We start from the raw sequence: 11,880 nt of genomic DNA, 5'->3' as shown, positions 1-11,880 counted from the left end.
CTGAAATGTACCAGTGTCTGTATTGCACAGATCCTGTCTTTCTAGGGAAATTCTCATGCCATATGCTAGAAAGGTATGGAATTTTGCGAGTAATTTTTTCAGTAGCATTTTCTTTTGCTGTTTTTAATATGTCAAATTCTTGCACTTGTTCTTTTGCAGAGATCTGTAGGTAAACATAACACAGTTCAAAGGCACTTAAACTGTTCAGTTTCCAGGAGATCTGGCAAGTGATGGTATCTTTTTATACACTAAGAAGATATTAAACAAATTACCAGCATAATTAGGTGTAGATTGTGGGTTTAATCCTTTCAAGTGAAACTCCAACTAAGTTTATCCAGTCAATTAACACTTAAGATTTCTTTTCTCCCTTCAAGTGGATAATCATGCTAATCTTATGATATGGTTGTCTGTGACAAGAAATAAATTAAAATCAGATCAGTTCAAGTGGATTACAGATGGTTTAAGATTTCTGGATTGAAAATAATGAAATAATCCCATATTTTCAGTTCCTTGGACAAATCTCTAGTTTGCACCACCTTAGATCACCTTATAAATGCCTCTTTAGACACTCTATAATTACAGGGGACCAACATTCCTGCAAGGGATAATGTAGGATAACTTTCTAATATTAAACCAAAAATCATTATGGAACTATCTATTAACTACAAAAAACCTTCTGCATCTTCCAACACTATGCAGAGAGCAGGATTGTCTAGATTTTACTCTTAAAAAATCTCCATGTTCATATCAATATGATGTAAGGAAAAAAATGCAATATTTAAGCATAAAACATTCTCAACTATATATAGCTAATACTTGCTATGTTACTACTCCATGACTAAGACAATGATGAAAAAAGAGAACTCTTCCTGTGTAGGAAATAAACTCTCTTGCTCTTCCCTCCAGGGGCAGATAATCAGGCTGGAAAAGTCCCCCTGCTTTTCAGTGGAGGGCTGTGCGTGGTGCAGAGGGGAGGCCTGCTCAGTGCCCTTTTGTGCCTCTGTGCCGAGGGAACATTTCAGCCCAGACCCTCCCCAGGGAGCAAATGTCAGCAAGGACTTCCATCTGCATTACTTGGCAAGACAAGGCAAGATTTTTTTTATTCCAGTGATGACTCGGGCATAACTTATGCACTTGGAAATTAAATGTTTTTGGTTTACTGGTTACCCAGAATGAGAGCACGCCAGGGCTGCAGAAACACTGGAAGTTTGTACCTACATGTGCCAAGTACAAAAGTGTCTAGTGCTGAAGGAGCAGGGAAATACCTTAAGATTCTTCACTTGGATGTGCAAAATTAGTGAATGTTTTCAGAACATGGCAGTGTTACTGTACTTGGACTCCAGTTTTCTGATCTGTGGCATGAGGACAACACAAACATCTGCTGAAGCATTTATGATGGATTATAGGGTCTTAGAGTAATGGGAATAGCATGTAAATGTATCCAATGAAACTATTCATTATCAAAATTAGCTAGATCAGATTGAGTATGATCTATGACCACATACTAAGTAAGAAAAATACAAATGCATGTTGAATAAACAGTGTCATCATAATTTATAGGAAAAATAGTATCCTGTCAAATGTATCTATACAGGATTCATCTAAACCAAGGATCAATGGGCAATTTTAATTTTAAAGTTCCCTTAGATTTTCCTTCCCTTTGAAAGCTTTTTCTGTTCTGTTAATGTGTTTTGATTGAGTAAATATGCACAGGGTTTTTCAGATAGTGTAGTATGAATTACAGCCAGAATTAATTGCAGCCTTTCCCATGCTTTCAATTCAGTCTGTATATAACCTGACTTGATTTTTCAGCACCCTCTAGAGTAAGCAGAAAGATCCAGCAGCCTTTCCTTTCATCTTAGATAGCTGAAGTAATGCCCTTCTCTTTTTGCCATGTTGCTGGACTTCCTGATACTCTGAACCTTCAAACATATTATGGAAGGGGTTAATTCTTAAATAAGTGTTCATATTATAAAAACAGTCCTTAAGATACTTTCACATGAAAACCTTACTTCAGAAAAATAAGCTAATCCAACCAGTTGTTACCTGGCAACCAGGGATAATATTCCTACTGTAAATTTACGAGCCTGTGGCTGATGCTTTACCTACTGTAACTGCAAAGGGAGTCTCTGGAAGAAGTGCTACGAGGTTTAGCCAGTTCTGTATTCATCAGTCTTACTAGAAAATCAAGTAATTGTTTAAATGAGGGTGGCCCAGCTCCTTTGCCTCTCTCACAGATCATCCACAGTGCTCTCTACTGTCTGTCTTTCTTTTCAACTTTCTGTCCTTTTACACTGGTGCTTTGTATCTTGGATCCTTGAGTTGTTCCTCATTCCTCTGTCAGTACTGACACTCCTTTCTGCAATTTTACTTTTATTATTTAGCATAATTCTCACAATTTAATGAGGCTTCCAGTACTGAGCTAAATGCATGCAGCTCAAGCCTAGCCCTTGGGTCACAGACAGCTAAGTCCATAGGAGGTAAATAACAAATGATGAGAGCCCACTGGTGTTTCCCCCCTGTCCCCAGCCTGCTCTGATCTTACACTTGAGGCCAGCACAGCCTCAGTCCCCAGCTGAGCTCTCCCTGGTGGGTGATGCCAGTGCTGTGAAAGGCAACACCGTCTCACAGAGCTGCCTGTGCTCATCAAAGTGTAATTCCAGTGCCCTCCCAGAGCATGTCTGGGCTGCTTTGTTGGTGTTGCTAAAACACCAGAATTCAGCTGCAGCAAGGAACCAACAAACAGCAGTACACCAATAACTCCTAGTGGGAAGTTTATGGAAGTTAGTTTTCTGTATCAATAACAGAAAAAATTAAAAAAAAATTAAAATTTGATTTTTTTAAAGAGTGGTAATAAACTGCCAAGAAAAGGGTGCCATTTCCCTCTCAGTTTACACTGGTAATTCATTATTCATCAGGAAGAATTAGAGAGCTTAACTGAAGGTCTCTGAGAGAAGTCTCAAACAGTATACCATAGAAATTAGGTAGCTAAGATGCTGTTGATTCTTTAAAAGTGAAATATAATTCAGTCTAAAAAAAAACAGCTTGACAGATTTTGTTTTTCAAAGCATGTTAATTTGTTTGCAAGAACAATATAAAAAGAATTGAACATGGGCTCGAAGTCTGGAAGCTACACTTGATACGGAGCTTTTTATTATTATAATTATTAATGTCATAATATGTTTGCTGCTGCAACCAAAAACTTTGTTAAACAGGTTGGTGATGGAGGAAGATTAGTTCCAGTGCCCAGCCTCAGTGAAGCTGACAGATACCAACCTCTGAGCCTTGTGATTAAAAAAAGAAAATGCTCACTTTCAAAAAAATCTAAATTTGCTTCAACACCTTTCACATTAAAAGACATTCTTCAAGGGGAGAAGGAAATTTCTGCAGGTAAGATGTTTATCTTTCTTGAAAAATGGATATTTTCTAGTAAATACATAGTAAACATGGTTTAAACTGTGAAGGTAGTATGATGTTTCCTCAGTAAATGGTCAATAATATTTTTCTTGCTTTGTCATGTAATAATTTATTTTTTTTTAAAGTACAAATAAAATAGGTAAAAGAAAAAAAAAACTTTCTGGAAAAAGAGTGATGAAAGTAATTTATACTAAAAAGCCTTGATATTATCTGAAACTAGTATTAAACAAATTGACTTAAGCCTTGTTTTTTCACAAACCACAAATTCTTGACAGATGTACTGATGTATGTTGATCCATTGCTGCATAGAATTTGTTTAGAATTGTACCCCTTTCTCTGTATACTTGTTTTCAGGTGTGTAAGAATGGCCTCAGTTCTGCAGCTCTTCCATGCTGGCAGTCCCTGGTGCTGAACTGAGCTCTGCACAGGCAGAAGTATTTGAAAACAGCTATTATATCTGACTGATGTAATTGGATTTTCATAGGACTTTTTCCATGTTTGCAACCTTTGTGGTGTATTTAAAAAGCTTAACTGTTTTTAAATTGCCTTTTCTATGCAGTAGAGTAAAATTTGAGGAGATTCTATGAGAATTATGAGGTGAAAAATTGAACTATACTGCCTATTTCTTCCTATACACACTTGGAAAAGTTTGTAATTCATGTCTATGTGCTCTGTTTTCTCAAAACAGTTTCATTCCTTTAATTTTTTTTAAGATGTCGATTCTGACAAAATTATTTATTATCTTAATTGCACAACAAATGCACAAGTTGAAAACTCTACTGAGACAAACTAGTATGAGCACAGGAAGACAGAAATACCACTTGATCCCACAAGAGGGGATTTCAGGACACAAACATGATAAGAAAAATTTTAATCCTATGTCTTACATTCAGGCAAATTCAGCTGGCTTGTCCTGAATGAAAAAAATTCCAAAAAAATCTCATTTAAAAAGTCTGAGAAAAAGGTTGCAAAATCTCATTAAAAAGTCTCACAAAACCTTACTAGTCTTTTCTGTAAAGGTTAAATTTCATACGCAAAAATTATTGTCCTTTAACGTAAGCAAAGAGGTTTGTAATTGAATTTCCTTTTTTATGTGACAAAGACAAGCATTTCCAATCCTTTTGGAATTATGAAAACTATATGAAACTTTTTTTTGGTTAAAAAGAAACACAAAGAGGATTCAGAGTAGGTGACTTCATAATGTCAGTTTATCCTAATATCTTCAAAGGATTAAAAACAAAAAAAGGAGTAAACCCCAGATTCTGGACATCTAATCCCTGTGTTCATTTTAAATTGGTAACGAATGCATTCTAGTATTTTTTCTGTTAGTGTAATGGAAATTTATTTGATATCATAAAGACATTTTTGTAGAGGTGCTTTGGTACCTGCCTTTTGATTCTACAATAATTGAATGCAAACTTTCAAGCAAGGTAGAATTAATCTGTTGTTTTCCTACAAAATAAACTGACATAGTCCCTGGGCAGAGTTAATGTTACTGGCATACCCATGTCTCATTCATGTATTGCAAAAATGATGGAAAATTAGGGTCTTTGTATGGCACCTAGAAAAAATTCAGAATTCCCTAATATTTTTTATATAGTGGCTTTCATTTTATTCCTAGTTTTTAATATTCTGTGTGGCCTCTACTGAGACATTTTGAGTTTCAGAGCCTCTGTCATTAAAGCCAGAACACACTACATGTGTAGTTTATATGTATCAGCATTGTGGTTACAGGTAGAAGTTCTTGAGGAGAATTATGATGAACACAGAAATTTGAAAATAGCTCTAGTCAAATGTAGGACTCCTGTGTACTCTTTCCATCAATCATCAGTAGTAACACCAACAAACAAGTGCTCAGTGTAGCTCTGAATTTCATATCATTATGAATTTCAAATGATTATGCACATAGGAATGGTATCATTTATTCTTGCTATGTGAAAATACTGTGTTCAGACTTTTCATCATACAAAGGATATCTTCTTTTACTCAGGTGTCTCATCTTACCAGTTGCTCAACTATGAAGACAAATCAGATGTTTCACTTAATGGCAAAAGAGGAAATCAGATAATGAATGATGTTGGTTTTGATGTTGCTGGATCAGATTCTGTTGCCTTTAAAGCTTCATTTGGCATAGTGACCAAACACGAAGTTGAAGTACCAACATTACTAAAAGAACTTATGACAAGGTTGTATTTTGTGTTTTGATTTCTGTTTCCATAATTCTGTTTCAGAGTTAGGTTGAAAGTCTGAAGTGGTTAGGTTTTGATTCTTCTTAGTCACCATCTGATATTTTCAAGGGTATCAGGCTGGATCACTGGGATTAGACATATGACCTGTATATAATACATGCTGCACAATTTTTCTGAATTCTTTGAATTATGGTGCATGTCTGAGGAGAAAAAAAAAAAAAATAGCAGAGAGGAAGAGTCCATCCAAACTCCTGTCTTTGCTATAACATAGTATTGAAAATTTGAAATCTACCTTGAATAATATTACCCAACTTCAGGTTTCAGAAATAAGATTTCTTTGCCTTTGATGAGAGACATATATATTGTTGCCATTGTAGGTACTTTGAGGTTTTATGAAGCTATTACACAGCCCTTTCTGCAAAAATCAAAATAGGTTTATCTGCTTGAATTTTTCATAACCTTCTGTGACTTTTCTTTAGATTCAGTCTCTTTTACCAGCATTCCTGTTGAATTGTGGACACTGAAAATGAACTTGGTGTTCCTGTGGTGCTAGCACAGATGTCAAACATGTTGTGGTTAATTCTAGGTGTAAATATTTTTTTTATATTTCAAAGATTGTCTCTTGGTAACAATGTCATCCCAGTGAATCCCAGCAGTGCTTCCCAGTAAATTATTTACTATGCATTATGCAACATTTGGCATTTGCAAATATATATTGATACCTTGTTGTTTTTTACCAAGAAGTGCATGCCATTTTGTATCTGCAACCTCTCCTTCCATATCTACCTTTTCCTACTTTATTTGTAACTTCCAAGCATTATCATTAATAACTGGGGCTGAGGAAAGAGTATCCAGGCTTCTGAAAAAAAGATTCAGTGTTATAGAAATGTCACTGTAGAAATTCTTCTACAAACACTTGTTTCATGATTGTTCAGTATTGTTTGTAAGTGACATAGGGGTTTTTTTCAGTTAATGGCACTAAAATCAGAGTCAGATGGACAGGCTTTGAATTTTCCAGGGTGTCACAGATATCCTATCTAACATCTGTAAAATACTGTCTTTCCTTGAATGTTTTAGTTCTTCTGCTCCCAAGCACTGAAAACCAGTATTAAGTTTCCAGATATCTCCTTGGTCGGTTGTTTTACTGCTATGAAACAGACATTATGGTGATTCATTTACTGATTTAAAGTTAGCTGCTTTGTAAACTGCTAATTATGTCTGAATTTCCTTCCTGCCTCTTGATTTTAGAAGAATAAACTTTGATCATTGTCTAGTCCATCAATCAAGAAAAAGTAGGATGGAAATTTTGTGTGTGGTCATGGAAAGTATTCGAACTACAAGGCAGTGCTCATTAACTGTCCATACTGGAATGCGTGGAGAGACAATGAGGGTAAATATGTTTGACAAAGTTCTGTAACACCAATGATCAAGCATAAAAAGCTAATTTTTTATAAATTTTATGGTTTGATTTAATTGTATTTTTATAATGTAAGCTCAGAAAAAATCTGAAGTAAATAAATATTGTACTGATATAAACTGGTTTAGAAGTTGGTCTTTGGTTAGCAATGCTTGTGTGACTGAGGGGTGGGAAATGCATGAAGGGATGGCCAGACAATGAGCCATTGCTTAGGGTAAAACCTTGTCAAAAATGCAGAATTACTACTTCTTAGTTTGACTTTCTAATAAACATAAAACCTTTCTTTCATTATTATGGTCATCTTCTCTAACACACTGGAATTTCAGGTTATTATTTGAAGGTTTGGCATCTTGTTCCATGTCTTATGCTCTTCCTTCCCCTTCCCCCTGGATGTGTTTGAATAATTAAACCTACAAGTCTTCTAACTTCACTCTTTCTACTATTTATAAGTCCTTCACATAATTTTCTGTAAGTGATGCAAATTACTCTCTCTGTATCAAAACTTATTAAAATGCAAAGCAGTTAATAGAAAATTCTTTAGTTGTGAAATTTGATCTTCAATTTCAAAGTTTCCCCCGGCATTAAAATTCTCAATATATAAAGTTAAGATTAGTATTATGTTTATTTATTCATTTCAATTTCTAACTTTTTTTCTTTTGATCACTCTCTAAATTATAGTTTCACATAATTGAAGATCAGAATTATAAAGGGCGGGACAAAGCCATTGTTTTTCCTGCACATACAACTATTGCTTTTAGTGTATTTGAACTCTACATTCATTTGGATGGTAATTTCGGTAAGTGATGCAAATTACTGTCATTACTGCTATTATTTATAATGATACACATTTTTAAAACTGTTTTATTGCTCTTGATACACATAAGCTCTTGATATACATAAGCCCTGTTCCCATTCAATGGGATGCTTTAATTTTATGCACATAAGTATTCTGACATTCTGACAGAAACAGTGCTTGAAAAGATGAACAAGGCAGGAGCTAGAAAATAGTCTGCTGTGGGAACATTTTTTAAAAGTTAGCTTGACTTTGTATTTTTTAAGTTCTGCGGTTGCATGGAACTCAGTTATATTTCTAGCTGGCAAGGAACAGGTTTCATAGACAATCTGATCAGTTTTGCATAAAACAGGCAAGTACAAAGATAAAAGTAAAAACAAAAGTGTACAGAACTTCTAAACTAGTAACATTTTATTTTCTGTTGGGGATTTAATTTCAGACTGATACATCATTTGCATATATAAAAATCTAAAGCTATTTAGAAGGAAATAATTGCAGTAATTGGAAACAAAATAATTTTCATAGCTTAAATTTTACCTTAAAGTTTTTCTTTCAAGTTATGGATAGAAACATAGATACTTCTTTTTATTTAAAAATAAGTTTTAATAGTTGATTCAATATTGGAAGTGTTGAGTACAGAACTCACAGCCTTGCTTACCATGTTTCATTTCTACTTTCAAGTAAGAATACAGAAATGTTTGTCCTTCAGAATCAGGGCTTCCATTGATATGATACTGACTTTCCTGACCCCTTAACATGACCATAATTTGTGTATACACCAAAACAGGCCCTGAGGGTGTTAATTGAAAGCTGACAGTTAAAAATTCCCATTGAATCTGTGTTACTTGAATCTGTGGGCTATTACTGCATGCAGACTTGTATTAAAAAGTTGTACTAGCCATTAAAAACATTAGCAAAGCTAAATTTAATCACTGTTAACTTTCTTGATTAGAAAGCATATTAAATTGTGCAATTATGGCTTTTATATTTAGTCCTTTTAAAAACTTTTCATTTTTACAGAACTCTGTGTGACTCCAATTGCAAAAGGAGGATTTGAAAGAGAGAAATCTGGATCATCTTCACTGACCAAATTAAGGAGATTAAAGAATAATTTGTTTCATCGAAGTATGTCTATTGATATTTATATACAAATATCTTAAAGTGTACCTTTGTTTCTTTAATTTCTGTGCAAGATGAATGTTTAAAGAAAAATTTTGATGCAGAATGTATCTCTCAATTTCTAGTATTGAAATGATTATAGAGTTATTAAAATTTACATTTGAGAACCTGTCTCTCAGAAATAACAGATCTGTTCATTAAACTCGGAATCTCTTAAAACTCATGGCTGTTGATAAACTTGTATTGAGGTTATAGCTATAGTTACACTGCTAACTTAACACTGAATCTATTTCATGTGTTTGCCATTTACAGCTCGTATTATACAAGTTATAATTACAGTAATATTTGAGGGCAAAAGCTGTAAGTTTGAATACCAAACTTACTGAATTACTAAATATTAGCTGCAATAATTGAATGTACTCCTTAGGCAGTATGTTCCCGTGGCAGGGCACGGCCAGGGTACCATCATAGTCCTTTTATTCTAACACAAACATAGCATCCAACAAAAATGTGGATCCCTGTATGAAGCTTTGGAACAAGATCTTAAACTTGTAACACTCCTTGGTCCAAGTACTTTGGAAATCTGCAGATCTGAGTGTGAAGATAAATGCTGAGCAGTAAATGTGTCCTAAAGGTTGCTCTGTTTAGGTGTCCTTTCTCCATTCCATTCTCAATCAAAGGATCAATGGAGCAAGCTTTCAGTGCTGCTCCAGTCCACACTAGAGGAATAAATCTTCAGTGGGTATGATACATCTCAGGAGCTGTAGCTGCCTAAAAGTTCTTCACTCAATCTAGTCAGTCCCTGAAGAGAAAGGGAAAGGTAGGTAGTTCCTACCTGGCACATCTGGATGCTCAGAAATCTGCTAGGAGGTTAACAAAGAATCCTCTGAGTTTTCTAAACATATTAAGCATTAGTGGGATTTTTTTTTTTTTTTTGTAAATAATAGGAAATAAAACTGAATTTACAATGTTTAGAACATAAAAGTAGAAATGCAAAAATAGAAATAGGGAAGTACACAGCTGTGGTTTGACTTTGCACCAATTTATCAGAAGCCTGCCTCCTGCCTTCCTTTAGGTATATTTCAGAAATCATAATTACATAGGTCATATACAAAAAAATCCGGCTTTTGTCAGTATCTTAAGTGAAGCTGAAGAAAAATTTTCATCACATAGGGTTTTTGATGGGAAGCAACTTATATGGCATGCTTAGAACAGTTTTGTGAACAAGTTGTTATTTCTATAATTAAACTGACATTTTTAAACAACAGATCGTAATGTAATAATAAATCACCGGTTCTTTTTCTTTTGTGTTCTTTTTCAGACAAAGGAGTAGTGGAAATTGTTGCTAACTCTGATCCTTACTTGGAGGACCTTTTTGCAGATTATTATGAAAAAGCTGCAAGCATGACTGATCTCTCTACAAGCTATCTCAGAGACGGTTCTCATATCCGAATTAATTTACTCAATAACAACATCCCCAAAGGCCCCTGTGTCCTTTGTGGAATGGGAAGTTCTAAAAGGGAGACGGTCTATGGATGCCTGGAATGTTCTTTTAATGGACACAAGTACGTACGACTGCATGCCGTGCCCTGTTTTGACCTCTGGCATAAGAGAATAAAGTAACTGATCTGGGTAAGTGCCTGTTGTCACAGACATGGGCATAACTGTGCCACAACCTTTTCAGAGTTTGTAAATATGTCTCCAATTGTGAAATGCAAAAGAGTGGAAGGGCAAAATGTTTCATTATGCTGTTATCTTCCAATTCTTTGCTTCACAGTCAATGACCTCTACTTTTAAATGCACATGAATTCCCTGACATTGCTGTTTTTCCCAGAACCTTCTCACTATTATCATGATAATGAAAAACGTACTTGTAAATAGTATTTTCATAATGTCAAAACATATGCTAGAACTTAATGTTGTTTACACAAACTTGTTGTTAAACCCCCAAAATGTTGTCTTTCTCTACACTGGCGTATGATGGTTAAATGAGAATATTTGTTAATAATTTAGTGTTCTCATTAATGTTTAATTGAAGTATCAGATTAAAAAACATGCTAAGACTTAGCTCAGTCTGATGTTTCAGTTACAAAATGGAGCAACTGGAACTATGGATGGGAGTTTCATAATCGGGTGCTGTTGCCATATATCAAGTTATAAATATATTTATATATATATCATATAAACAAGTTTGTTTAGATAAATAAAAAGTACCAGCCAGTCCCCCTGCTGCAGTTGGATTTTATGTCACAGCTGCCCTTAACTTTCTTTTATGTGCTCAGAAAAAAAACCTGCTTTGCAGAAAATGGTTCGGGAGCTTATGAAAATAATGGAACTGCTTATTCCAACAAGACTTAGGTCTTTAACAGGTGCATCCCAGCCTCAGGAAATTGAGTCTTTTGAAGACTGGAACACCAGAGAGTTGTGTCCAGGGCTGGGGCAGGGCGCTGTTAAACCTCTCACCACAGTTTTATCCTGGCAGAACAAAAGCCTTTTTACACCTTTTAAAATTATTTTAAGGATAACCCAGCTATGGAAGCTTCTTTCACTTGTGCTGCCACTTTCACTGTGTTCATCTGATTATCAGATGTTGAAATGAATACAGACATTGCTTTTCATGTGAGAAGAGTGAAGTTTTTTATACAAGTGTTATGATGTGCTCTGCACAAGCAGAACAGTTAACAGATGTAAGTACTGTCTACTAACTATTGCTACTTCTTGGTATATTTCCAGTGAGGAAAACCAGAATGACTCCCAAGTAATTAAGTAATTGTAGTATCTGTAAGTATCTGTAGTAGCTCCCATCATCTTCCACCTCATTCAGTTAAAGGATGATAGTGTAGATTTTTAACTTGGTGCTGCTGAATAAACTGGCTAATTTGATAATTTCACTAAGTCAAAGTTTAAAAACTGACTGAAAATACTGCTTTTTCTTCAATACCAAA

At 34.8% G+C, this 11,880-nt stretch overlaps 1 protein-coding gene across 1 annotated transcript; it reads left to right on the top strand.

The window, feature by feature from the left end:
* The first annotated feature begins 3,136 nt into the window (after positions 1–3,136).
* On the top strand, positions 3,137–10,640 carry PJVK (pejvakin). The gene is made up of 6 exons (XM_023930926.2): positions 3,137–3,390; positions 5,408–5,603; positions 6,855–6,996; positions 7,702–7,819; positions 8,837–8,941; positions 10,257–10,640. The coding sequence occupies exons 1-6, from the start codon at positions 3,180–3,182 to the stop codon at positions 10,556–10,558; spliced, it is 1,074 nt and encodes a 357-aa protein (XP_023786694.1). The 5' UTR covers positions 3,137–3,179; the 3' UTR covers positions 10,559–10,640.
* Positions 10,641–11,880: the final 1,240 nt, after the last annotated feature.

This window comes from Cyanistes caeruleus, chromosome 7 (genome assembly GCF_971803275.1).
Source record: "Cyanistes caeruleus chromosome 7, bCyaCae1.hap1.1, whole genome shotgun sequence".
NCBI lineage: Eukaryota > Metazoa > Chordata > Aves > Passeriformes > Paridae > Cyanistes > Cyanistes caeruleus.
Note: the sequence above shows the minus strand (reverse complement) of the source record. Positions and strands in the feature narration are given on the sequence as shown.